Source organism: Eptesicus fuscus, chromosome 20 (genome assembly GCF_027574615.1).
Source record: "Eptesicus fuscus isolate TK198812 chromosome 20, DD_ASM_mEF_20220401, whole genome shotgun sequence".
In the NCBI taxonomy this organism is placed as follows: domain Eukaryota; kingdom Metazoa; phylum Chordata; class Mammalia; order Chiroptera; family Vespertilionidae; genus Eptesicus; species Eptesicus fuscus.
Window position 1 is genome coordinate 8,836,723 of NC_072492.1, and position 27,701 is coordinate 8,864,423.

Genomic DNA, 27,701 nt, shown 5'->3' on the forward strand with positions numbered 1-27,701 from the left:
CAATAGCCAAAATTTGGAAGCAGCCCAAGTGCCCATCAGTAGATGAGTGGATAAAAAGCTGTGGTACATTTACACTGGAATACTACCCAGCTATAAAAAAAAAACAAAAAAGAAAACAAAAAAACAAAACAACAACAACAAAAATACACGAAGGAAATCTTACCTTTCTCCACAGCCTGGATGGACTTAAAGGGTATTATGCCAAATGAAATAAGCCAGTCAGAGAAAAAAAAGTACCATATAATTTCACATATATGTGGAATTTAATGAACACAATATACAAACAAAATAGAAACAGATTCATAAGATACAGAGAACAGTCTGACAGTTGTCAAGAGGTTTGTTGGGCTGGGGGACTGGGCGAAATAGGTGAAGGGAGTAAGCAAAAACACACACCAGAAAAACACACAACTCATGGACAAAAACAACAGTATGGAGATTACCAGAGGGAAGGGGGTTGAGGGCAGGTGGAAGAGCATAAACGGTGGATAAATGGTGACAGAGGAGACTAGATTTTTGGATTGTGAGTACACAATGCAATATGCAAATTATGTATTGCAGAATTGAACACTTGAAACCTATATAATTTTATTGACCAATGTAACACCAATAAAGTCAATAAAAAGATTTTAAATTAAAAAATTATGCTATAATTTGTTTAAAGAATAGGTTATAAATTACATTAGTGGTATAATAATTTTAAAAGTAGATAAGACATATATATCCGATATATGTGTATACTGTATGACCCTGTTTATATGTCTATGTATTTTTTATTATTTCATATTGGCATTATAGACATTTTCCTCCTTGCTTATTTTTTCTACACTGAATAAATATTATTTTCTAATGAAATAATAATTTTTTTCAATGTTCAATAGGTAGGCACTGACCCAATGGTGAAAACTCAGTGTAGAATTTCCTCTCACACTGGCTCTGCTGCCCAAGTTGAGACTCCAAGGATGAGCCTGGGCAGTGACCCAAGGGAATGAATTGGGGGGGTTCCTGTGGTAGCAAATAAGGAAAAGTGGTTGGGGCCCTGACAGCAATTGTCGCTGAGTATCTGATCATTGAGTTACCTCAGGCATGCATGGAAGAATTTGCCAAAACGAATATAGCTCTTAGGAACTTACTTTGAGGCCCCACCAGGCACTGTCAAAGATTACCTTCCCAGCATACTAGAAAGTCTTCTTTGCCGGCAGAGAGGCCCCTGTAAAATTATTTATAGGAGATTGGTTCACATACTCAAAACGATATGAATACTTCTAATTATATCCAAACATGCCAAATGTCAGTACAAATTATGCTGAGGGTTCATGTTGCCAAATGTCTTGCCCTAACAAAGAGAAGATAGCTGCAGCATCAGCACATTAGTTCCTATATAAGCACAACAGATCCCACTGCTTTATCTCCAGGAACCCAGAGGTAAGTGATGGGGGTCTTGGGACTTGAAGGATCCCAGGGGGTACAAAGAGCTTGCCACATGATCCAACTCTGAGCATGAAACTCTTCCTCCCAACTTTGACTTTTATTTTCATAGAGCTAAGCTTTAGACCAGGGAAATTTTAATTCTGTAACTACTTTACTAGAATTTCAGAGCTTAGCAAATTGAAAAATAAAATTGTTGTTTTACAGTGTTAGACACTTCTGAACCTGCATTTTCATCTGGAACTCCAGAGGTAAGACTCAGCTTTATTCATTTATTGGTGACATAGGGAAGTTATTCTAATGAAGATGAGAATGGCTCTTAATTAAACACCATTTCTATGTTTTTGCAATTATGTTAGATGGTGCTTCCAAGTGAGTGGCTGCTTATAAATGCTAACAAGTCATATTTTCAAAACATCTTATTCTCAGAGACTACCTTCATTTGAGTCCCAGGAATAAAGGACCATTTAGGCCAGAATGAATTGTGACAGTGAATTCTCAGCTGCACTTAGATCTGTCCAGGAGCAATGGTCTATCCCATGCCAACTTCCTCCTACTGCAAAGTGTTGAACAATTAAACATTTTACCAAGATTTTTTAGGCACCCAGAAAAATTCTTACCTAAAAATTTGACAAACAAATATCTTGTTAAAACCACAATATTTCAGCTACAGTTCTAATAATTCACTGCTGTTGGTTCTTAGAAAGATTTATTATTGTTCATTAAAAAGTCACACGTACTAATATTACACTCACAGAGTGATAAATATAGTACCTAAATTGGAAGAGCTCCTGGCCCTTCCTCAAATAATGTATACCTGAAAGTAAAGGAAGATTCGATCAATCTAGCACACCAATGTTGCTGGCACTATCAGTCAATCACAGGACAATGGCTTACATGCATAGGGTGAACTCTTAAAGTTTTGTCTCTTTTCTTTTTCTGGGTGGAAAGAAAAGAAGCTGTGGAATTTATGTGGAAAGAAGGGGCCTTCTCCATGCTGAAGTTCTCATTTCTAAAAGATGAAATCTCTCATGCCAAAAAAAAAAAAGAGTGTCAAAGAGACTTTGGAGTTAAGGCAATGCTAAGTCTCTTGGTAATAAGCCAAATGACAACAAACCCAGAGTACTGAGAATTTATTATGAGGTTCTCTTAACGACCCACTGAGAGACATAACCGCAAATATTAACATAAATAGGTGTTAAAAATAATTATTTGGCTTATGAGTTTTTAAAAAACGGCCAACTATAAAGGCAAGGATGTTTTTGACAGTTTTGAATACATTAATCTTCATGTGCACATGACAAACTTTCCTTCCGAATTCTATGATTTCCCTAGCATATGGCAGATGAAAGCATGCAGGGAAAAAGTAAGGATTAAAAAGTGACAGTTGCTATAAAACAATCCACCAACAGTTTTAGCTATAGATATTGTTCCAGTTTCAAGATTAAAATGATGTATGGATTCCATTCTCACTCAATTGTAGGTACCCAAGCCCTAAGGATCAAGTTACATACACTATGGGAAGGCAATTTTCAAAGTCCTAAAAATGAAGTCTCGAATGACAATCTCATTCCACACCAGTCCTGTGTTAAGAGTTTCTGTGTTAGAACACTGAAAACCACAGTTTGAAAGAATAGTTACAGCCTAGGCAACAGAGGCTCAGCATTTCTTTCCCGTCAAATCCTAACTCACATTTTATGCCTTCTGGTTTCTATTTTCCTGCTGTCCCATTTCTTCCCCAGGGCAGAATCCCCTGCTAAATAAATCGCAGCCATGAGTTCGGACGCTGAGATGGCTGTTTTTGGCGCAGCCGCTCCCTACCTTCGAAAATCAGAAAAGGAGCGGATTGAGGCCCAAAACAAGCCCTTTGATGCTAAAACATCAGTCTTTGTCGTGGAGCCCAAGGAAGCCTACGTGAAGAGCGTCATACAAAGCAAGGATGGAGGAAAAATAACTGTAAAGACAGAAAGTGGAGCAGTAAGTAAAAACCTGGAGAAAAACTTCCTGTTTTATTTCTCTATCTCCTCCATTCTAGTTGAAGCTTTATGAAGCTTTACTGGGTAGGAATCTCTAAGCCTACAGCCAATACAAGCATCCTTGTAGTTCATTTGAGAACATCATATTTGAAAGCAAAAGAAATTCTCAGCAGTAACCTCATTTCCTGCCTTCCCAACTCCCCACAGAACTTAAACCCACTAGTATGGACCTCTAGCGTTTCCCTTCAATTCCCCAATCCCCACACTTGGGAGAATAAAAACTAAGTTCTCCTATTAAACGAAGTATTGTTTACTAAGTTAAATAATGTATTAATATCCCCATTACTGCACGCCCCCTCCCCCCCACAGAAATTACTTGTAATAAATGGCAAGGAAAAATAAAAAATGCAGCCTATTAGAATAAGAGTGAAAGGACATAACTTGGTAAACCTGGGAGGGGGAATGTGGGAGGAAAAAATCTTTTTTTTTAAGTTCATCATAGGAAACAGATGTTTTTAGCATCAAACTCTGAAATGAATCTTTTCATGTCTTGCAGTGTCTGCGAGTGTAGGTTATAACCAAAACAAACAGATAAACACAAACCCTACCTCCAATCATTAATACAAACTGGTCTCTTACTTTACTTGCCAGACTCTAACTGTCAGGGAAGACCAAGTCTTCCCTATGAACCCTCCGAAATATGACAAGATCGAGGACATGGCCATGATGACCCATCTGCATGAGCCTGGAGTGCTGTACAACCTCAAAGAGCGCTATGCAGCCTGGATGATCTACGTGAGCGCCCTTCCACATCTGTTTGTTTATCTCTCCGAGTAAAAACATGACCCACATGCTGCATTTTCTGATTTTCTCAGACCTACTCGGGCCTCTTCTGTGTCACCGTCAACCCCTACAAGTGGCTGCCGGTGTATAACCCCGAGGTGGTGGCTGCCTACCGAGGCAAAAAGCGCCAGGAGGCCCCGCCCCACATCTTCTCCATCTCTGACAATGCCTATCAGTTCATGCTGACTGGTGAGTGAGTGATTCATCTGTTTACAGAAATGTGGCAACAGAATTTTTAACAAACAAACAGATTTGTCTGGGCCTTGATTATAATAATACACTGTAGCTACAAGGGGCTTCACTGTTTTCAAAGAACGTTCAGAGCCATATGACATATGGTCTTCCCAGCAGCCAGCCATCTCTACTCTACAGATAAATGAAGGGAAGGAAGCTCACTGATCTGCCCAAGCTCAGCCAGCTAGATGCTAGAAGCCTAGTTGAAACAATCAACAGAACTCTGTAAATATGTTTGCTTTCCCATATTTTTTTTTATTTTCTGATTTGGATAGAAAAATGTTACAACAGATTCTTTTTAAATATCCACATCCAGAGCGATCCAGGAAAATAGTTAGCAGCTATAGCTGGAAAGCTTTGTGAATTCTTATATTTAAACGGCACAGCTAATATTGCCAGCCTTAGGGGTGAAAAATAGAGCTATGACTATCCTCCCAGAGATTTTGATGAATTTTCCTACTAGAATAAAAGAAAATTAAAACCACTCTTTCTTTGAAAATATTTTTTAAAAATGATTTCAAAATTGGTTATTCCTGTCTTATCAAAGTACAAACAAAAACCTTTGATATGCATTATAGGCCCAAATACAGCATTAAAATATTTTATCTTCACACAGCAAATTTATTGCCTTTGGAAATGGTCTAAATTCCTGCATTTCCTGTTGGTCCATGGGATCTGAGTAACTGCGAGGGTTTTGTTCTATTCTGTTGTGTTTGTTTGGTTGCACTTGTTTTTAAATAGTCCTTTTAAGAAGAGAGAAGAGGAAGGAATCAAATAGGAATCTTCCCTCACTAACTGGCCAGCAGTTCTATAAGGATTTCATGCCAGTAAACTGTTCTGTGATTGTCGACAGAAGCGAACTACCTTCCAGAATTTATGCACATGCTGGCTCACTTCAGACGTCTAATACTCAGCAGCTGCACTTACACTGCCAGCCCTGCTACCAAGGGCCCCCCAAGCTTTGGAACTGCTCCAAATTCAAGATTACTTGTGGTTTCCAAACATGATTTACATATAAAACCATGCAAAACCGTGGCGTTGGACCTGGTGATGTTATTTTAGCATTGCCAAGAGACTAGAACATTGCTTTCTTATCTAGGCTCCCACTGGGTGTGATAATGATCTTCTATGATTTTTCTTCTACTGAAAAAAAATTAATATGAAAAAGTTCCAAAATCGGTATATACTTCCCTGGGTTGAACTTGAAAGTTCTCTAAAATCTGTATCTACATCTAAACAATATCCATATTTGTATCTATTTCTCTGAATAGATTTTTAGATTTGAGAAATCTCTAAAATCTATGATCTATCATAGATTAGAGTTTTAACATGTCAGAAGATTGGTATAAATTAACTTATCAGTCATATAACTAGTGACAATTTTTGTTTTTAATATTTAAAAAATGTATAAGAAATAAAAGTAAATGATAATGTTTATAAAGCATTTTGGAATCCTTCAGCAGAGGAATTCTCTTAAATCCTGAGGATTTTTATAGTAGCAGTATCTACCATAAACTTGATATGCCCATACGCCCCCAGATACTATCATTAGTCCATATCATTCTCTCCAAGAGACTGAATGAATCCATTAGATAAGTGGTGGATAACTAGCCAGACAAAAGTTGGGAATTCATAAACTCATATGAAAGCATACACAGGATATCTTTTCCTAGATTGGGAGGAGAGGGGGATTTCTCCCCTTTTATGTGAGATAACTAGTTATTAGTGACCTGAGAATAATTTTGGAATAATTTTTACTAATATCAGGTCTTAAACTAGCTGTACTGATCTGAGATTGTGCTTATTTGTAATAAAAGTGAAGTGAATCTCTAAAACAATGCCTTCTAAAACAGGTAAATGAACACAAACAAAATTCCAGAAACCTTATTTAATATTGCCAGCAGTCAAAGTAATGATATCAAGAACTGAGAAGGAGACAGGTAGCAGAAAAATATATAAACTAGAAGTTAAAAGACCTGAATATCTTTGTCCTTAACAAGTTATGTATTTATTTAAAAAGTCATTTATTCCATTCTGGGTCTCAGCTTCTTTATCTGTTAAACTTCAAAATTCTATGATTCTTACTAAAGTATTTACATATGAAATTATATGATGCCTGGGGTTTTCTCTAAAACAATCTAGTGAGATATGGCCTGTGGGGAAGAGGGGGGTAGGGGAGGGGTATGGATTATATAAAATTGACCAAATGGCTAGTGTTTCTCAGTGATTGAGTGTCAATCCATGAACCAGGTCAGTTCTATCCCCAGTAGGGGGCATGCAGGAAGCAGCTGATCAATGATTCTTCCTCATCATTGATGTCTCTATCGCTTCCTCTCCCTTCCTCTCTTTGAAATCAATAAAAACATATTTTAAATAAAATGACCAAATGATAATTGTTGAAGCTATATAATGGGTATACGGGATTCTTTATTGTCTCTACCTTTGTAGATGTTTGAAACTTCCCATAATATAAGTTATAAAAATTAATAAAATACGAAAAAAAAATAGATGATTATTTGCCTCTCTTTTTCACAAATTTTACTCCAAGAGGCAAGTACTATATTGGAGGCTAAATAAAACACAAAAATTATAGGCAACATCTTCAAAATGTGAAAAAGGACAAGCTGTATTTGATCTGAACAGATTCAAAAAATATTCATATTGACTGGTCTTGATTTCTCTTTCATAGATCGCGAGAACCAGTCCATCTTGATCACGTATGTGATATTCTTAATCTTCTCTGGTTTGTGTGTTATCTTAGATGTTAACAATGTGAGCTGTAGTTCTGATCTCTTCTCTGGTTTCTATTTGACAGCGGAGAATCTGGTGCAGGGAAGACTGTGAACACCAAGCGTGTCATCCAGTACTTTGCAACAATTGCAGTTACTGGGGAGAAGAAGAAGGAGGAAACTACTTCTGGCAAAATGAAGGTGAGTCCAATACCAGAGTCAGAATCAAGACTGTCGGGGCTCTCAGGAAGTGGGGAGCCTCAGATGTGAGCACTGCGCTTGCTTTTGCAGGGGACACTGGAAGATCAAATCATCAGTGCCAACCCCCTGCTGGAGGCCTTTGGCAATGCCAAGACCGTGAGGAATGACAACTCTTCTCGCTTTGTAAGTGTCTTGGTCACAGAGGGGTTTTCTCGGCCTTTAAATGCCAGAGAAAGCATGTCTGAATTATCATTTCTACTGCATCACTGTGTGCTTCAACTTTTTAATACTAAATCATCTTTCTCTTTTCAAGGGTAAATTCATTAGAATACACTTCGGTACTACAGGGAAGCTGGCTTCTGCTGATATTGAAACATGTGAGTAACAGGACCATTGAAAATCAAGAGAGAGAGAGACAAGTGATTTCATGAACAGGGATATTTTGCAACAGTTGGTACACACTGGGACTGCTGCCAGTGTTGCCCTTGAGCCAATGCCAGGCTTATCCGTGATCCACTGTGTGCTCCATTTACCTCAATCTCAGACTGACGATTCTGTAGCACATTCTGGAATTGCTGCCTCAGAAGCAACTGTGAAATTTTTTTTCTAGGGCTATTTATGTGTTCCCAAAAGTTACCTTTAGGTTTACAATATATCTCTGTGATTTGCTCTTGATTTGAACTTAGGTAAGTGTTTCCAAGGAAGCCTCTGACCACAGAGTCTGAGGTGATCTAAGGAAGGAAGGGATGCTAAGGATCAATTATAATACAGAGGCCAAAGGTCCTCATAGGGAACGTTTATTTTTGCTAGAGCAGCTATGCTTCAGTCTCTGCTCTTAAATGGTAAGAACCTTAGGCTGCTGCCATATGTATTTGAAATACATATATGTATCACCAAAAGGATCGATCACCAAATAGAAATCTCAAGGGAGCCTGTATAATGTCCTCAATTGTAGCAAAGACACTGAGATTCATTTACTATCTCAGCAGCATTCATATTTTCTTCTAATTCAATGTCTATTGTCATTTCTTTCCAGATCTTCTAGAAAAGTCCAGAGTTACTTTCCAGCTAAAGGCAGAAAGAAGTTACCATATTTTTTATCAGATTACTTCCAATAAGAAGCCAGATCTGATTGGTAAGAAAGATCTTAAACTCACAAATAAAATTTAATATTTTTATTAACAACTTCTAATGTAAAATGTATGTCCTGAACTCTATGTACCCAGAAATGCTCCTGATCACCACGAACCCATATGACTATGCCTTTGTCAGTCAAGGGGAGATCACAGTCCCCAGCATTGATGACCAAGAAGAGCTGATGGCCACAGATGTAAGTCTCACACACACACACACACACACAGACACACACACACACACACACACACACACTTTTTAAAAAAATCCATTATGAATGGGAATGACAATAGCAAACCCACTGTAGTTATGGTTACATTATAGTTAGGATACATTATAAACTCTCTTAAATGTTAGTCTCTTCTGCCCTAATCTTTATCCTCTCATTTTTACTGGCAGAGTGCCATTGACATCCTGGGCTTTACTCCTGAAGAGAAAGTGTCCATCTATAAGCTCACAGGTGCGGTAATGCACTATGGGAACATGAAATTCAAGCAAAAGCAGCGTGAGGAGCAAGCTGAGCCAGACGGCACTGAAGGTACCAAATGAAGCTCCATCTGGGTTCAAATTAGAGAATATGGCAAGAAAAAAGCTTATTCTAAACTCAAATCTCCTTTTTAGTCAGACTTCTGAAGGGCATACACATATTTATACACACTTATACATTGCATGCTTTCCTCACCCCTGTTCCTTCTTCACATCTCTGTATTTCTATCCAGCCCAAATAAGTTAAAATGAACCCTAATAAGCCATTTATAAGGAGAGATATAAGAAAATCACAACCAGGGGGAGGAGGGAAGATAATTAGAAAGAGAATGAGATGGAATTGTGCTCCTGGTTTGCCTTGGCAATGGCAGGTAGGTATATAAGATAACTTGACCCATTGGTCTCTTTCAGCACTAGCTAGATAAACCTGGTAGCTGGTAAAATGGGATCTGCCCAGACACAGCTGATGGTGAAGGATGTTCCCAGACATCTGTATGCATGTATGTTGACTATATATTAACCTGTAGACAGTCTAGGCAGAAAACAAGATACTAGTAAAAAGAAACTGAGAAAGAAAAGCCATGTACTCCATGTATGGAAAGAACATGGAACATAAAGGACCTACCACCGAAGCTGGTTATCTGCTCCTTGAAGCCTTTCCTGACCTCCTAGCTTGGCATTCTCTCTCCATCTCCTAAACTTTTCAGCAGCTGCTTTTGTACCTGACATGTGGCACTTACAGTATAGTCACTGACAGAATTTTAGAGACTCTGTAGTGAAATTTATTTCCCACATTTTCAGATAAAGAAACTGATCCAATGAGATAAAATTGGGAGGAGCAAAACTAAGATAAGAATCCAAATATTCTTTTGCCCATCCCTAAGAGCGGATATTAAGATGTATTTATCTTATCCCTCCAACTACACCTAAGGTGTCCTAAGAGAAGAGACTGTGGCATATACCTTACATAAAATACTTCCATTAACACTCAACATATATGTTTACTGTTGGTGAATTTCTCAAAAGCTGCTTGCAATAAATTACAAAAGACCAGTGTAACTGATTGACCACTTATTAGCAAGCACATTCTCTAATGTACAAAGAGCCTCATCTGACCTTCTATAGAATTATTTAAAGGTTTTATTTAAATAATAAAGAAAATGGGTTGGAGAAAAATGGGAAGATTAGATTAAAGAGAATATCTGCCATTAAACAACATTTCTCTAATTGTATCTCTGAAGTTGCTGACAAGGCAGCCTATCTCCAGAATCTGAACTCTGCTGACCTGCTCAAAGCCCTCTGCTACCCCAGGGTCAAGGTCGGCAACGAGTACGTCACCAAAGGCCAGACTGTACAGCAGGTAAGTGCACGATCCCGAAGAATCATCCACATTCCAGGTCTTTGAATAATGCCAGCAAACATTACTCCTTTAATAATGCCTTTAACATCACCAAAAACATTACTCTGTCCATGAAGGTGTACAATTCAGTGGGTGCTCTGGCCAAAGCCGTCTATGAGAAGATGTTCCTGTGGATGGTCACCCGCATCAACCAGCAGCTGGACACCAAGCAGCCCAGGCAGTACTTCATTGGGGTCTTGGACATCGCTGGCTTTGAGATCTTTGATGTGAGTTATCTTCATTTTAATAAAAAGTGGGAAGAAGGTATCTTGGACTTTGATATATGTATTACGTATTATCATTATTCATTTGCATTTGTAGTTTCTGCACTGCTTTCTCTAACATTGCTCCTAGAGTTACCTCCAAAATATCTAAGAGGTAACAATGTAATAATAATGATAACTAACATTCATTGAGAAAGTGTATTTCTGGCACTATACTAAGATTACCTCATTTAATCTTCAAAACAATTCACCAAGGAGTAATTAATATTACTGCAAATAACATGTGCAGAAATGGAGATCAGGAAAATCATAACACATGCTAAAGATCCTCCAGCCACATAAGGCAAAGCCAGGACAGGAACCCTGCTCTGAAGCATTTGGTCCATTAAGGCATTGCCCATCAATGAGAAGTGGCCTACAGGTAGAAGCAAGTTCATGGGACACATACCATCTCCCCCCTGGGGCATCAGCTTCATCGTCTATAAAATGAGGATGTAAATTGTAACAAAGATTCAGATCTTCAATTACTATACCATATCAGGTCCCTACTTTCACAGATCTGGCAAGGAGGATTTGCTAAATTTTTTATATGAATAGAACAGAAATTAGGTAAGTTTTCCTTAATAATGTGACACTCAAAAGTGAAAATGTGAGCTTTATCTTGAATTGGAGAATGAGGGTGGTAAAAGAAGTGGTTTTTCTAATACGTTACTTTCATCCTTAAATCTGAACCATAACTCATATGATCATGGTTGTACTTTTAATGAATAATATTGCCAGTGAAATCTTAGAGGTAGAAGAAGGTAGATTCTATCAGAATTCTTGCTGCATGACTGATATGTATGTTTTTAAATAATGTTCAGAATTCATGGAAAGGGTTCATGTCAAAAATAATCTTTTTTCCCTGGGATTTTTGAAGAAACAACAATTAGTTTATTTTTTATTTCATTAATATCTTCTACATGTCTTTCAATAAAATATTTTTTTCAATAATGAATTTTACTGCACTAAAATCCATTTAATGTTGGAAATTTTGTTTTGTGCAGTATAACAGCCTAGAGCAGCTGTGCATCAACTTCACCAACGAGAAACTGCAACAGTTTTTCAACCACCACATGTTCGTGCTGGAGCAGGAGGAGTACAAGAAGGAAGGCATCGAGTGGACGTTCATCGACTTTGGGATGGACCTGGCTGCCTGCATCGAGCTCATCGAGAAGGTCTGTTTGACTTCTAAAGGCTGAACTGTAAGAATAACTTTTCCAAGTATCTTAAGCAACTCTAGAAAGTATTACATTAATCTTAAATTGTAATACAAATTAGAAAATTACTATTTAGAAATAACTTTCTCTTTTCAACTTTTATGTAAGAGGGGCCACAGTGCTTAGTTTCATTTTGTTCCAACCAGTTTTGTTCTAACACTGATTCAAATCTATTTTTAAGACAGAACTGAAGACTTTATTGATATGGTCTGCTTCACTAGAGGAACTACCTCATTAGTTCTAAATCCATCTCCATCATGATCCAATAAATATAAGTCTTTTTCCTAAATAAAAATTAATGCACAAGCAACACAGCTAGAGCTTATATGAGTTAATCTGTTTTGGGGTCAAGAAATCAAACTGCTTATGCTTTTTCATAATCTATCTTTAAGGAGATTAAATACACAAAATGTCTTAAATAGGTTTGGGTTACTTATAGTATTTAATTATTGCATATAAAGTAAACATCATTCTAAGTATGTACTTTTCATAGCAAAATAAAACTTTGACAATAAGTTAATTCATTCAATAGGAAAAAAGTATAATAAGTACAGAACCTTTTAACAGTTAATTCCCCACATGCTGTGCTGACATTTGGAGTTTGTATCCAACTCTTCTTTTAGTAAAAATCATGCTGTGCAAAAAGGAAAAGAATCCAAAAAATGAGGGCAGTATAAGGAATCTCTGGGACAACCTCAAGTGTATCATTAGTTGCATCATGGGGGTGCCAAAAGTAGAAGAGAGAGAGAGAGAGAGCAAAAAATTAAAAACCTTTGTGAAAAACTAATGATGGGCCGAGACCAGTTTGGCTCAGTGGATAGAGTGTCGGCCTGCAGACTCAAGGGTCCCAGGTTCGATTCCGGTCATGGGGCATGTACCTTGGCTGCGGGCACATCCCCGGTGGGGGGTGTGCAGGAGGCAGCTGATCGATGTTTCTCTCTCATCGATGTTTCTAGCTCTCTATCCTCTCTGTAAAAAATCTCTATTCCTCTCTGTAAAAAAATCAATAAAATATATATATTAAAAAAATGAATACCTGAAGATGTTTAAAAAAAAAAAAAGAAAAACTAATGATGGAAAACTTTCCTAACCTGTTGAATGAAATACACATACAAGTCCAGAAAGCATAGAGAGTCCCAAACCAGTTGAATCCAAAGAGGCCCTACCAAAACACATTATAATTAAAATGCAAAAGGTTAAAGACAAGGAAAGAATCTTAAAAGCAGAATGAGAAAAGTAGTTAGTTATCTACAAGGGAACTCTGATAAGACTGTCAGCAGAAACTTTGCAGGCCAGAAGAGAATAGCAAGAATATTCAAATTGGCCCTGGCCAGTGTGTCTCAGTTGGTTGGAGCATCATCTAGTACACCAAAAGGTTGTTGGTTCCATTCCCAGTCAGGGCACATACCTAAGTTTTGGGTTTGTTAGTGGTGGTGGTGGTGGTGTGTGTGTGTGTGTGTGTGTGTGTGTGTGTGTGTTTCATATATTTTTATTAATTTCAGAGAGAGGAAGGGGGAGGGAGCGAGGGATAGAAGTATCAATGATGAGAATCACTGATTGGCTGCCTCCTGCATGCCCTCTAATGGGGACCAAGCTCACAACCTTGGCATGTGCTCTGACAGGGAATCAAACCATGATCTCGGGGTTCATAGGTCAACACTCAACCACACCGGTTGGGCTAGGTTTCAGGTTTGATCTCCAGTCAGAGCTTGTTAGGTAGGCAATTGATTGATGATTCTCTCTCACATCAATGTTTCTCTCTCTCATGTTCTCTCTCTATTCCTCTCTCTCTAAGAGCAATAAAAACATATTCTTGGGTGAGGATTTTTTTAAATTAAATTTAAAAATACATAAATACTCAAACTGAGAAAATCAAGAACCTACAACCAAGATCACTCTATCCAACAAAGCTATCATTTAGAATTGAAGGACATATAAAGAGTTTCCCAGACAAGAAAAAGCTAAAGGAGTTCATCTCCACCAAACCAGTATAACATGAAATGTTAAAGGCTCTTCTTTAAGAAGAAAAGAGATAAAAATATGAATAATAAAATGGAAGTAAATACATATCTATAATTAATTGAATCTAAAAACCAAAATAAACGAATAGGCAGCACAGAAACAGGCTCAAGATACAGAGAACATTTTGATGGTTGCCCGATGAAAGGTGGGATTGGGGGATGGGTGAAAAGGTTAAGGCATTAAGAAGTACAAATTGATTGCTACAGAATAGTCATTAGACATAAAGTACAGCATAGAGAATATAGTCAATAATACTGTAAAAACTATGTATGGTGTCAGATGGGTACAAGATTTATTGGGATGATTACTTCGTAAATTATATAATGTCTAATCACTGGGTTGTATACCTAACAATAATACTGTTTGTCAACTGGGACTGAAAAATAAAAAGTTAAAGTGAAAAAAATGATGCTGTGGATTGAATGTGAAAAAAATGGTGGAAAGGTCATTCTAGCGATAACAAAAGGACTTCAGCTATGACTCTGTTCTACTTTATAAATATAATTAATTGGGGAATGATCATAAGTTGATCAAATGACAGCCACTAGTCTGTATCTTTTGAAAGGAGATAGGTTGACACCAATGTCTACTCTTCTGAATTCAGCCACTAGGCATCTTCTCCATCCTGGAAGAGGAGTGCATGTTCCCCAAGGCCACAGATGCATCCTTCAAGAACAAGCTGTATGACCAGCACCTGGGCAAGTCTGCCAACTTCCAGAAGCCCAAGGTTGTCAAAGGCAAGGCCGAGGCCCACTTTTCTCTGATCCACTACGCGGGCACCGTGGACTACAACATTGCCGGCTGGCTTGACAAGAACAAGGACCCCCTGAACGAGACCGTGGTCGGGCTGTACCAGAAGTCTTCAATGAAGACTCTGGCCAGTCTCTTTTCCACATATGCTGGTACAGAAGCAGGTACTTTCTGTGCTCTTAATCTAACTTCAACCCATTCCCACAGAATGTTCACATACCATTCCAGCCTCTGGGATTCCACTTTAATTGATGGGTTTTCTTTTTACCTCAGACAGTGGTGCAAAGAAAGGTGCTAAGAAGAAAGGCTCTTCTTTCCAGACTGTCTCAGCTCTTTTTAGGGTAAAGTACAAATTTAATTCAGAAAACCTATTAAGCTTCTATGAATTAACATAATTATAGGATTCAGAATAAATTAGGAGGGAATTGAATGTTAATAAAAATCACCTCAAACATTTACCCTTGTCAGGGTATAGCCAAAGCAATACTTCTGGAAGGTTGGAGCTTTACCCATTGCTCCTCTTTATGATCATCTGATATATTCAAGAATGCCAAAAATGCCGTAGAAGCTTTCTTATTAAATAACTAGAGGCCCAGTGCACGAACAAAATTCGTGCATCAGGGGGGGGGGTGTCCCTCAGCCCAGCATGCACCCTCTCCAATCTGGGACCCCTTGAGGGATGTCTGACTGCCTGTTTAGGCTGATCCTACCTGTCAGATCAGGCCTAAACGGGCAGTCAGATATCCCTCTCACAATCCAGGACTGCTGGCTCCCAACTGCTCACCTGCCTGCCTTCCTGATTGCCCCTAACTGCTTCTGCCTGCCAGCCTGATCACCCCCTAACCACTCCCCTACCAGCCTGACTGATACCTAACTGCTCCCCTGCCAGCCTGATTACCCCTAACTGCCCTCCCCTGCAGGCCTGGTCACCCCTAACCTCCCTCCCCTTCACGCCTGGTCCCCCCCAACTGCCCTCCCCTGCTGGCCATCTTGTGTCCACATGGGGGCAGCCATCTTGTGTGTTGGAGTGATGGTCAATTTGCATATTACTCTTTTATTAGATAGGATAATGCTGATTTTTAAAGAAGCAAAACTGAACTTCAAAGCTATCCCTGTGGGAGGCTGATCTTTATTCCATTAATGTAGCCCTTGATAATGTTCCTGAGTTCTTTGAGAATGAGCCTGAGATACACTCTTTAAAACATCCTTCCACCAAAACACGTTTGTAGATTTAGTTTTTTGTAATAGACAAAAATAACCTAAAGCCAAGTCTAGTGATTTAGATAGATCATTAAGTTAGAAACTCTTGATATTAAAATAAAAATAATTTTACTATAAATAATGTGACTTTCTTATGTGGCTTAAAAACAGACTCTTCTAAAGGGAATTGTATTAAATGTCTGGTCTAATGGCTGCTTTGTCAGAATCCTTTTATAACTAAAATAGAGATTTAACTATAAACAGGAAAACTGCCCTATTCTTTTTCTTTCTCAATATCAATCTGCATTATCTCACACAATAAACTATAAGTTGTTTCATCAACTTATCTTTGTACATGTTTTCAATATTAGAAACTCATTACTTTTATTTCCTAATGGGTTAATGAGATGGGGAGGGGGCAACTCTGCCTTCTCAAAGAATATACCTAAGAAATACTGAGAAATGTTTACATGTGCGTTTTCTATGGTTGAGTAAAACACTATCATCTATCATAACCAATTACTCTGTTTTTGGAATAATTCCTCTGCTACACTCCAGACTGTGGATCATTTCCAGTATGGTACCTAATATCCACCCACACGAGGTTATATAGTCTCATGATTTTAGACTCCTCAAAGAAAATAACAATAAACAAACAAACAAAAAAAGATGTTACATGTTCCAGGGAATAATAAACTCAAGGAAGAAATGGCAAAAGTTGGAACAATTGCTAACCTAGATTACCACTGTAAAACACTACTATAAAAATTATTAGGCCTGAGAGAGATAAAAGAAATCTTAGAGGTACTCTCAAATATTTCCAGATGAGGTCCAGAGAGACAAAAAAGACTTTGTAGAATCAAGCAGCTCATTAGGCTACTGAATTTTCAGTTTGTTTATAGGATAGATCCTAAGTGTTAGAAATTAATATCTTGGAGAGCTACATTTCTTCCCAGTATTTTGGCCTTTTGGTTATTTAGCAGACTAGAATCTTGATGTCTTTAAAATACAGAGCAAAGGGGATATATGTGATACTTTCAACAATAAATATTTTAAAAATAAATAAAATAAAATAAAATACAGGGCAATTGAAGCCTCACAGACTTATACCTAATAGGTAAGAGAGTACATAGCTTAGTTCCATATAATTACAAAACAGAAATCTGAAAAAGGACTTTCTCATCAAGTCTCTTCTACCTGGTTTTCTAGGAAAATTTAAATAAACTGATGACCAATCTGAGGAGCACACACCCTCACTTCGTACGGTGTATCATTCCCAATGAAACCAAAACTCCAGGTAAGATATAAGAGCATGAAGTAATCAAACAGGCACAACTTTGAAAATTCAGTGCCCAGTAGTAAGTACTGTGATATCCTTTTAGGGGCCATGGAGCATGAACTTGTCCTGCACCAGCTGAGGTGCAATGGTGTGCTGGAAGGCATCAGAATCTGCAGAAAGGGATTCCCAAGCAGAATCTTATATGGGGACTTTAAACAAAGGCCAGTCTCTCTTTGTTGTTTTTCACTGAATGCCATGAATATTTAATCATTTAATTATTATCTTCTGTTCATTGTATTTCATGTATCCTGTTTAGTAAATACTATATAATTAAGAAGCCAAATAAGATAATCTTGTGATGGTAGGACGGAATAACAAATTAGAAGAGGTGACATTTCTTAAAAATAGGAATGAGGTATGCATTAGATAGTGGAAAAATTATATTGTTTTATTATCTAAACTTAAAGGACAGCTGGATTTTCTAATATATTTTACTCTTTCTCTGAGATTTTTATTGATGTTTCTTTTTGGTGTAATTTGATTTTCACATATGATCACACCTTTCTTTCTTTGATTGAACAGATACAAAGTTTTAAATGCAAGTGCTATTCCAGACGGACAGTTCATTGACAGCAAGAAGGCTTCTGAGAAACTTCTAGGGTCCATTGACATTGATCACACCCAATATAAATTTGGACATACAAAGGTATAGCTGTTATTTATTTACACCTGATCCAAGTACCTTCTGCCATCTCTGTGTCTTCTGTCCTATGGGGGATGCTGTGTGACTCTCCCTTTTTCTTCAAAGGTTTTCTTCAAAGCTGGTCTTCTGGGTCTTCTAGAAGAAATGAGAGATGACAAATTGGCTCAGATTATAACAAGAACTCAAGCCGTCTGTAGGGGATTCCTAATGAGGGTAGAATATCAGAAGATGTTGCAAAGGAGGTAACTATGCTGACTATCAGAACTGTAAGGTGCCTTAGGGACTATCAATCAACCTTCATCACTCATTAACTCTTTCATTTTGTGGCTATGTGCTTTTCACCCAGTTCAGAATTCACTCCTACAACTCATCAGCTTTTGCTGATCCTCTCACGCTTGGATTCCCTTCAAAACTTCTCTTCTCCCTGCCATTTGTCCCTTCCCATCCATCTCACATACAACTGCTGGAATAATTTGCAGTAAGCACTATTTTCATCATGCCACATCTCAGTTTGTGTTTCCCCGTGGTCTGCGATATCAAATCCAAGTTAACTTGCATGGCTGTCAAGCCCTCTCTATTCCCCACCTCATCTATCATTTCCAACCACACAGCCTTTCCAGCCAATCTAAACAATCTGCTTATCTCCTATTTTCAGGTTTGCATAAGCCCTCTCTCCTCATCCTAATTTATCTATTTATGAATTCAAAACTTCCATTATTCCTTTCTCTAATTAACCTCATCCAGTTCTATCTACACAGCAATACTGCATTCCCTGTTCTCAAACACACATTTTGCATTCATTTTGTTCATTAAGTACTTATTTATGTCTGCATTATGCATTCCCAAGTTATATACATGTGTCTATCTACATTATGATTTGTGTCATAGTATCTGCCTTCTCAGAGTTATGGTTCTTATAAATCAGACCTATAAAAATAGAATTTCCATTTCAGGAAGCTTGAGAAAACATACACATTGCTACAGGGTAGTCAAATCTTGCCAATCTATTGCTACAGTTTGCAGAAAGGGTGTCTTTTACTACTATTTTACAATTTTATTTAAATAAAAGAAATTTTGGAACTCAATCTGTGCTAAATGCCCTGAAGATATTAAAAATATAATGAGCAAGTAACAATGAGGCATTTCAAAGAATTTGAGAAAAGACAGTATACTATCTGAAGAAGCTAACAAAAGAAATTTATAGAGTGAATAGTTCAGTGGTGAGTTAAATAAGAGAGGCTTCAAGGAAGACATGATAAATCATAAGCTCAACTTAGGTAGGGCAATTCAGAAAGCAACCTATGCCATTTCATAATTCACATCCATATGCCAACAGACAAGCAGCTCAATCAATTTACAATTGCCACATCCACTCCCAAATCACTAATATTGTAGTATCTCGGATGAAGTGGTACATGATGTTCATTCATGTAAAGTATTTCCTCTCTAAAGTCAGCTTCTTTGCTTGTTTGGTAGGACTTGAAAATGCAGAATTGTTAAATATAATCAGCACACATTTAGCAAAGCAGTTATACTGAGGATTATTATAAGTGTGAGTGTGAAGATGTGCACACACATGTATAAAGCCTGCATATAACATATACATAATTTAACATATCATTTATATGTGGAGGGTCATTAAAAGGGGAGTTTGCATATAAAAAAATAATAGCATTGTCTCTAATAGATATTATTATTTATAATAATAGCATTATCTCTAATAGATACACTGATATTTCTGTGTCATTTCAGAGAAGCATTATTCTGCATCCAGTACAACGTCCGCGCCTTCATGAATGTCAAGCACTGGCCCTGGATGAAGCTCTTCTTCAAGATCAAGCCCCTCCTCAAGAGTGCAGAGACCGAGAAGGAAATGGCCACCATGAAGGAAGAGTTCCAGAAGACCAAGGATGAACTGGCCAAGTCAGAGGCAAAAAGGAAGGAGCTGGAGGAAAAAATGGTCACTCTCTTAAAAGAGAAAAATGACCTGCAACTCCAGGTTCAATCTGTGAGTACTCCGTATTCTGAATGTATCATGTCACTGAAGCTTTTCTGGAATTCACACATACTTTGGATTTACAAATGACCTTTTCTTGAAAAAGAAAATCTCAATTTTCCCTTTAGTATTTCATTTAACTTACAATATTCCTATGAGAAAGGCACAATTACTTCCAAATTACAAATGGAAAAGAAAAGATTGAAGAATGCATTTACATGTCACAAATTTAACATGAAGAAATTAGTTTAAAGGCAAGCCCCCAAATTTCATTTTATCCTTTTGCCTTGTCTGCTTTATCCCAGCCTTAAAATATAGCTCTATTTTCTAAATGCAAGTGTAGAGATTATATTTAACCCTTTGCACTCGCTTGCTTTTTTCTCGATTCCTGCTACCGATGCTAACCGTGTCGAGTCACACTCGACATCCGAGTGCAAAAGGTTAAATTCAAGAAACACAATATTCTCATTCCTCTTTGTATCTCTTTTCCTCAGCTCCCTTCCCTTCCCAAGATTTAGCTCAATGAATTTATCTGGGTACTTGAACTACCAAGGTATAAAGTAGAGGGAAGTACCTTCTAGGATTCTTCCTTTGATACAGACACCGAGTTCTTAAAACTTCTGTTTATTAATTCAGGAAGGAGTTATAACCAGAGTGGGGGTAGGTTTGGCACCTACACTCTGGCTGAACACAATTTTACTTGATCCAACAAGCCCAAGGATGTCATGAAGAATCTTGTGAAAATAATAGTTTTCCTAAAATTTTTAAGCTATTTTCAACTTTTCCTTCTGATAACTTTACTTATATGCAAGTTATAGTCTCCCAAAAGCATAGGATCACAGTCTCTTCATCTTAACCTCTTGATAGGTATTATTATCAGTCAGTGAGTAAATATTTACTGAGTGTATCAATCACTGTTAAAAATAGATGCAAAAGAACCCTGGGAAATCCCCAATATCATCCAGTTAAGCCAGGGGTGGGGAACATCCTATAAGGCCTGCAGAATCATTTGGTCAGGTCCTGCCAAGTCATTTAGGGATGAGTTAATTAAATGTTTAACCAAATACAGCAGGCTAATTTTTAAGTTGATAATTTTGTATGGCCCATGAATGATGTTAGAAATATCCAAATGGCCCTTGGCAGAAAGATGATTCCCCACCCCTGATTTAAGCATTTAAAACTTAAGATATAAATAAAACACACACTGAAAAAAAAATTATCCAGGCCAGTGTAATCTAATAAATTAGTGGCTTAATTGATTTTCATTTGAGTCCTTTAGTAACATAAAAATGTCATTGAGCTATATGAGTTTTCAAAAACTATATCTTCTTATATATTCTAAAATTTATTTTGAGGCTAAGGTAATTCTTAAAATGGAAATGAAAATTTTGGATAATTATAGCACTGTTATGGACTATCAAGAAGGTTTTGAGTGTATAAGAATGCTTCATGGAAATGTATTTGTAGGCCTAACATAGGTCTTTTTCTTTTCTTTTTAAAATTCATTCTACTAACTAGTTACTTGAGGTGAGTAGGCAATGCTCAAAAACAAAACTAACCAATTTGACTAAGTCAGAAATCTTTGAATATTACAGCTGAAATGCTCTTAGCAATCATTTCTTCTAACCCCCTTATTACAACTACTAGAGGCCTGTTGCATGAAGAGATTCGTGCAATAGGCCTTCCTTCCCCTGGCTGCTGGCACCGGTTTTCCTCCGGCACCCAGGACCCAGGCCTTCGCTCTGGCCACCGCCTTCAGTCTTCACTCCCGGCGGAATACCGCTCCTGTAGCTCCTGTAGCTCCCTCCACCCTCGCCATCCCCCTCATAGCAGGTGTCCCTCCACGCCTGGCTGCTCCACACCTACCTGTGTGCTGCCCAGAGGCCCAGAGCAGCTGGGGGGCAGGGCCATCGCCATCTTTGTCAGGTTAATTTGCATACTCACTCCTGATGGGCTGGGAGGCGTTGTAAAGGTACGGTCAATTTGCATATTTCTCTTTTATTAGTATAGATATACACTGAGTGGCCAAATTATTATGATCTCTGAATGCATAATAATCTGGCCAGTCAGTGTATTTGTATCTCAAATGGGTACCAAAAGTATTCTAGACTTTTGCTGGAGATCAACCACCTATTTGCCCTGAGCTTTCTATCGGCCAGTGCAAAGGGGAAAACTGATCAGGTACACGATTTATAGTATCTTTGATATCAAATAAATGAGGTACTCAAGAGAAGTACACTGAGTGGCCAGATTATTATGCGTTCAGAGATCACAATAATCTGGCCACTCAGTGTATATAAAAGCCTAAGCGACCAAACAACCAAACAACTGGTCGACCAGTAGCTATGACATGCACTAACCACCAGGGGACAGATGTTCAACACACAGGATCGGGCTCCCTCCTGTCTGGATCAGGCCTGCAGGGATCAGGCCAACACTGGCTATCCAACATCCTCCGAGGGGTCCTGGATTGCGAGAGGGTGCAGGCCAGGCCAAGGGAACCCACTGGTGCATGAATCCATGCACCGGGCCCCTAGTATAATATAATTGAACATAGGAGGAATAAAGCAATAAAGGTCAAACATATGCAGGCAAATTTGGGACAAGAACCCAAGCTTCCTTTGGTTCTTCCACTCTTCTACACACTGCTTTCTAAAATAGTCAATTTCTTCAGTCCACTCATTTGCAGATTAATTTGCTTCTACATCTATAGTCTTACTTCTAATTAGCTGCATTTCTCCAGGACATGTAATAATATTAAATTAAGTTTAATTTATATTCATACTGAAAAATTCATCAAAATGCAGTGAACACTACTATTTTGTGCAAAGAACAAGTTCCAAATAAGCAACAAGTTCTCTAAGTATCTCACTGAATCTCCCCATAGGAAGCAGATAGCTTAGCTGATGCAGAGGAAAGGTGTGAGCAACTGATTAAAAACAAAATCCAGCTAGAGGCCAAAATCAAAGAGGTGACTGAGAGAGCTGAGGATGAGGAAGAGATCAATGCTGAGCTGACGGCCAAGAAGAGGAAATTGGAGGACGAATGTTCAGAACTGAAGAAAGACATTGATGACCTTGAGTTGACACTGGCCAAGGTTGAAAAGGAGAAACATGCCACAGAGAACAAGGTATGAGACATATTCTGCTATAGTGCTATACTATATAGAGATTCTACCATCCAATAAGCTGCTTTATAGTAGAGACAATCTCTTCCTTGACCTTCTAGGTGAAAAACCTCACAGAAGAGATGGCAGGCCTGGATGAAACCATAGCTAAGCTGACCAAGGAGAAGAAGGCCCTCCAAGAGGCCCACCAGCAGACGCTGGATGACCTGCAGGCAGAAGAGGACAAAGTCAACACCCTGACCAAAGCTAAAACCAAGCTAGAGCAGCAAGTGGATGATGTAAGTGTATTTTTAATAAACATTTGAAAGATTTTTGATATACTTTCCATTTTTAACAAATTTTACTTTCTCATTAGCTTGAAGGGTCTCTGGAGCAAGAAAAGAAACTTAGAATGGATCTAGAAAGAGCAAAGAGGAAACTGGAGGGTGACCTAAAATTGGCCCAAGAATCCACAATGGATATAGAAAATGACAAACAGCAAATTGATGAAAAGCTTAAAAAGTAGGAACTCCAGGAAAAAAAAAAACCTCTATGTGATATCATCATCAAATTCATATGGGTCCTAATATGTCTTGTTCTTCTTTCTAAAGGAAAGAATTTGAAATCAGCAATCTGCTAAGCAAAATTGAAGATGAGCAAGCGGTAGAAATTCAACTCCAGAAAAAGATCAAGGAGTTGCAGGTGAGTCATCTCACTTCCCTTTTTTCTGTATGCCCCTCCCCCCGCAAAAAAAAAAAAACAAAAACCTGAAATTGAGATGAATGTATGTTCATGTGCTTGTGTCACTCCCAGGCCCGTACTGAGGAGCTGGAGGAGGAAATTGAGGCAGAGAGGGCCTCTAGGGCCAAAGCAGAGAAGCAGCGCTCTGACCTCTCCCGGGAACTGGAGGAGATCAGCGAGCGGCTGGAAGAAGCCGGTGGGGCAACTTCAGCCCAGCTTGAGATGAACAAGAAGAGGGAGGCTGAGTTCCAGAAAATGCGCAGGGACCTGGAGGAGGCCACCCTGCAGCACGAAGCCACAGCAGCCACCTTGAGGAAGAAGCACGCGGACAGTGTGGCTGAACTTGGGGAGCAGATAGACAATCTGCAGAGGGTCAAGCAGAAATTGGAGAAGGAGAAGAGTGAGCTAAAGATGGAGATCGATGACCTTAGCAGTAACACAGAGGCCATTTCCAAAGCCAAGGTACCCAATGCTGTCTCCAAATGATGTTAATTAATAACCTAGTAAAACACCCATTGTTCCTTGTCATTAAACATTGTTTGCAAGAAGTTTATAGCACTAATCTAATGTTATCTATTCTAATATATTCCATTCTATTTCATTTTTTAAATGCTGGATTTGACCCGTTAAGATTATTTCAAAATCCACTTTAATATCAGTCTTGGGATAGATGAATGGGCTCCAACAATGACCTCTTTAGGAACACTATACACTCACGATGCTTGAACCCCAGCATGTTCCACAGATTTGGTGCCATAACCTTCTACTCACACAACATGAATTTATTCACTGGAAAAATATTATAAGAATCAAGTTTTAACTTATTTTACTGCATACAATGTCTCACCCGTCACTGCCACATGTACCATAGGGAAACCTTGAAAAGATGTGCCGCACACTGGAAGATCAACTGAGTGAACTTAAGACTAAGGAAGAAGAGCAGCAGCGGCTGATCAACGACCTGACGGCTCAGAGAGCTCGCCTACAGACGGAATCAGGTAAATACCTTTCTCTGAATCCTGAAACTTAGTATTAGATAAAAGCGATTCCAGGAGTTCTTAATAAATAGCAATACTTCCATATTAGAGTGGATTAAGCAAACTATCAGAATTTGCTGAGCAGGTAAGAAAAAAATAAGCAAGAATCAGCAAGCAAGTTTACTTGTTACATTCCTGTGGCAACTCTGCCCTTTAATCTCCAGTTCTAACCAGTTCTATAATACTTAGAAGTATATATTTGATATGTACAAATATAAATATAAAAGCATTAGGCCAATTTTTAACGCCATTAACAAATCCTTTTACTTACATTATTCTTAGGTGAATATTCTCGACAATTAGATGAGAAAGATGCTTTAGTCTCTCAGCTTTCAAGGAGCAAACAAGTATCTAGTCAGCAGATTGAAGACATGAAACGTCAGCTAGAAGAAGAAACTAAAGTGAGTTTTACCTAAGATCTTCTTGGCTAATCATATCTAAACATGTCCAGTTAGGTTCTACTCCGAATGTGTAAATTAAATATCACTGAATAAATGAATTTAAGTCATTGACTCGTATTTCTGTAGGCCAAGAATGCCCTGGCCCACGCCCTGCAGTCCTCCCGCCATGACTGTGACCTGCTGCGGGAACAGTATGAGGAGGAGCAAGAAGGCAAAGCTGAGCTGCAGAGGGCGCTGTCCAAGGCCAACAGCGAGGTTGCCCAGTGGAGGACCAAGTATGAGACAGATGCCATTCAGCGCACAGAGGAGCTGGAGGAGGCCAAGTACGTACAATGAATTCTGGGGGAGGAGATGCCCAACTCAGCAACTCCCAGAAGCAGTTGTGAGGACATAGGTGACAATGGAAACATAACATAGCAGAAGCTAACAATTACTGAGTGCATACTATGTGTCAAATGTTATAAATACATTAGCTCATTTAGTTTTCATAGCAACATTATTATTCTTATCTCATTAGAGATGAGGAAATTGAAGCTGTGAGAGGTTAACTAATTAATCCAAGGGCATATGATTAATAAATGTTACAGCTGGGATTAGAACCAGATATTCTGATTCCAGAGTCCACTGTAAGCATTGCAGTAGAAAGAGATAGCTCTTACAACTCATGTTAGAGGCCATCCAACAATACATAATGTCCAGGATTGGTCTAAATCGAGTGAAGCCTTAGTCTGTGTGCAGACAAAAGGGGACCTTCAAGTAGATCTTCTTGGGCATCAAGGCTGAAGACTTGCCTGAAACCTAAGGAAGGATAGGTGGCACACAACTAGGAAATTAAAATGTAGGTGATTCAGAAAGGGGGAAAAACCTGCCTTTGTTTAAATTGCATGAATTGTCCTGATTTACCCATCAACTTCTTTCTCTGGTGAGATTGTTCAACTTTGATTAGAAGAAACTGGCTATACATTCTTTAGAGAAAACGTATATAAAATAAAATGGGAACTTTGAGATAAAAAATTAATATGCTCAGTATATTTTTGTCCAATAAAATATCTAGTCTGCTCAAATACTTTTTAGAATGAGATTAAGATATATAAATCAATCAATAAAATTGTCCTGGTCACACATTCTCCACAATCATACTCAAACAGAAGTCCTGACACTAAGGGCAGTCTCTAAGAATTCAACAACTTACCAAGGATTTAAACCACCATTTATCAATCTAGGAAGTAGTTCTGGCTACCAGTTTTGAAAACCATGTTATTTGCCATGGAAACATGACTGTGAAAGGAGGCCAAGGAGGTTATCGCTTGCACTGTCCTTAAATGCCTGGCTAACTTTTCAGGAAGAAGCTGGCCCAGCGTCTGCAGGAAGCTGAGGAGCATGTGGAAGCCATAAATGCCAAGTGTGCCTCCCTTGAGAAGACGAAGCAGAGGCTCCAGAATGAAGTGGAGGACCTCATGCTTGATGTGGAGAGATCTAATGCTGCCTGCGCAGCCCTGGACAAGAAGCAGAGGAACTTTGACAAGGTGGCCCAGCCTGCTTAACCTTTATCAATGCTTACTTAGTCTCCTTTTCTCCTGACATTGGCTGATGCTTTACTGCTTTTCAGATCTTATCAGAATGGAAACAGAAGCAGGAGGAAACTCAGGCTGAACTTGAGGCCTCCCAGAAGGAGTCCCGTTCTCTCAGCACTGAGCTGTTCAAGATCAAGAATGCCTACGAGGAATCCCTGGATCAACTTGAAACACTAAGGAGAGAGAATAAGAACTTGCAGCGTGAGTCCTCTTGAATTTCCTTACTCAACATAGCCTGACTGGACCTTTCCATGTTGCCATCAGCTCACCACTTCTCCCTTGCCTGTTCACCACAGAGGAGATTTCTGACCTCACTGAGCAGATTGCTGAGGGTGGGAAGCAAATCCATGAATTGGAGAAAATAAAGAAGCAAGTGGAACAAGAGAAATGTGACATTCAGGCTGCCTTAGAGGAAGCAGAGGTACATATTACTAGGTTGTTGGGGGATGAAAATCAAAGAAAAACATCAGTAAAAACACTCAAAGTGGATAGTGATAGTGTAAAGTATATATCTTATCATCAAACTGGTGAGAAGTTGAACTTGTATAGCTTTATAAAGGGAATTTGGCAATAGTAATCAAAAGTCTTAAAAATGTAACTACTATGACCCATCAATTCTCTATCTAAGAAAATAATCTTAAATGGAAATAAAGTTTTAAGCACAGAGATGTCCAATCCAAGAACAAGATTAAGAAAAGTATGGAACATTCACATGATGCAATTTTATACAGAAATTAAATATAATTAACAAAGAAATATTTATTGTAGATGATTTTAAAGCAATATACATATTTGCATATACAATATAATTTTATTACATAGAAATACATATAAAACTAGAGGCCCAGTGCATGAATTCATGCACCGGTGGGGTCCTTTGGCCTGGCCTGCAGGGATTGGGCTGAAACCGGCTCTCTGATATCACCCAAGGGGTCCCAGATTGCAAAAGGGTGCAGGCCAGGCTGAGGGACCCCACCAG

At 38.5% G+C, this 27,701-nt stretch overlaps 1 protein-coding gene and 1 long non-coding RNA gene across 4 annotated transcripts in view; one reads left to right on the top strand and one right to left on the bottom strand.

The window, feature by feature from the left end:
* The window catches only part of LOC129147482 (uncharacterized), a 122,250-nt gene extending 104,278 nt beyond the window's left edge, over nucleotides 1–17,972 (bottom strand). For all 3 annotated transcript variants that reach the window (XR_008554849.1, XR_008554848.1, XR_008554850.1), the window contains exons 1-2: nucleotides 17,907–17,972; nucleotides 1,134–1,210 (exon numbers count right to left, since the gene is read on the bottom strand). This is a non-coding gene — a long non-coding RNA (uncharacterized LOC129147482). The remainder of the gene's footprint in view (nucleotides 1–1,133; nucleotides 1,211–17,906) is intronic.
* LOC103296855 (myosin-8) overlaps nucleotides 1,634–27,701 on the top strand; it is a 32,055-nt gene continuing 5,987 nt past the window's right edge. Inside the window, exons 1-32 of the mRNA XM_028128282.2 lie at nucleotides 1,634–1,679; nucleotides 3,171–3,405; nucleotides 4,056–4,199; nucleotides 4,280–4,436; nucleotides 7,171–7,198; nucleotides 7,297–7,411; nucleotides 7,502–7,594; nucleotides 7,725–7,788; nucleotides 8,448–8,546; nucleotides 8,638–8,741; nucleotides 8,945–9,083; nucleotides 10,273–10,391; nucleotides 10,508–10,657; nucleotides 11,701–11,871; nucleotides 14,540–14,849; nucleotides 14,959–15,026; nucleotides 17,095–17,182; nucleotides 17,268–17,385; nucleotides 17,747–17,870; nucleotides 17,973–18,109; nucleotides 19,620–19,875; nucleotides 22,751–22,993; nucleotides 23,092–23,268; nucleotides 23,346–23,491; nucleotides 23,581–23,671; nucleotides 23,783–24,172; nucleotides 24,582–24,708; nucleotides 25,030–25,148; nucleotides 25,275–25,471; nucleotides 26,491–26,674; nucleotides 26,758–26,923; nucleotides 27,019–27,143. Coding sequence (XP_027984083.1) covers nucleotides 3,202–3,405; nucleotides 4,056–4,199; nucleotides 4,280–4,436; nucleotides 7,171–7,198; nucleotides 7,297–7,411; nucleotides 7,502–7,594; nucleotides 7,725–7,788; nucleotides 8,448–8,546; nucleotides 8,638–8,741; nucleotides 8,945–9,083; nucleotides 10,273–10,391; nucleotides 10,508–10,657; nucleotides 11,701–11,871; nucleotides 14,540–14,849; nucleotides 14,959–15,026; nucleotides 17,095–17,182; nucleotides 17,268–17,385; nucleotides 17,747–17,870; nucleotides 17,973–18,109; nucleotides 19,620–19,875; nucleotides 22,751–22,993; nucleotides 23,092–23,268; nucleotides 23,346–23,491; nucleotides 23,581–23,671; nucleotides 23,783–24,172; nucleotides 24,582–24,708; nucleotides 25,030–25,148; nucleotides 25,275–25,471; nucleotides 26,491–26,674; nucleotides 26,758–26,923; nucleotides 27,019–27,143 — 4,653 coding nt within the window. The 5' untranslated portion in view covers nucleotides 1,634–1,679; nucleotides 3,171–3,201. The remainder of the gene's footprint in view (nucleotides 1,680–3,170; nucleotides 3,406–4,055; nucleotides 4,200–4,279; nucleotides 4,437–7,170; nucleotides 7,199–7,296; nucleotides 7,412–7,501; nucleotides 7,595–7,724; nucleotides 7,789–8,447; nucleotides 8,547–8,637; nucleotides 8,742–8,944; nucleotides 9,084–10,272; nucleotides 10,392–10,507; nucleotides 10,658–11,700; nucleotides 11,872–14,539; nucleotides 14,850–14,958; nucleotides 15,027–17,094; nucleotides 17,183–17,267; nucleotides 17,386–17,746; nucleotides 17,871–17,972; nucleotides 18,110–19,619; nucleotides 19,876–22,750; nucleotides 22,994–23,091; nucleotides 23,269–23,345; nucleotides 23,492–23,580; nucleotides 23,672–23,782; nucleotides 24,173–24,581; nucleotides 24,709–25,029; nucleotides 25,149–25,274; nucleotides 25,472–26,490; nucleotides 26,675–26,757; nucleotides 26,924–27,018; nucleotides 27,144–27,701) is intronic.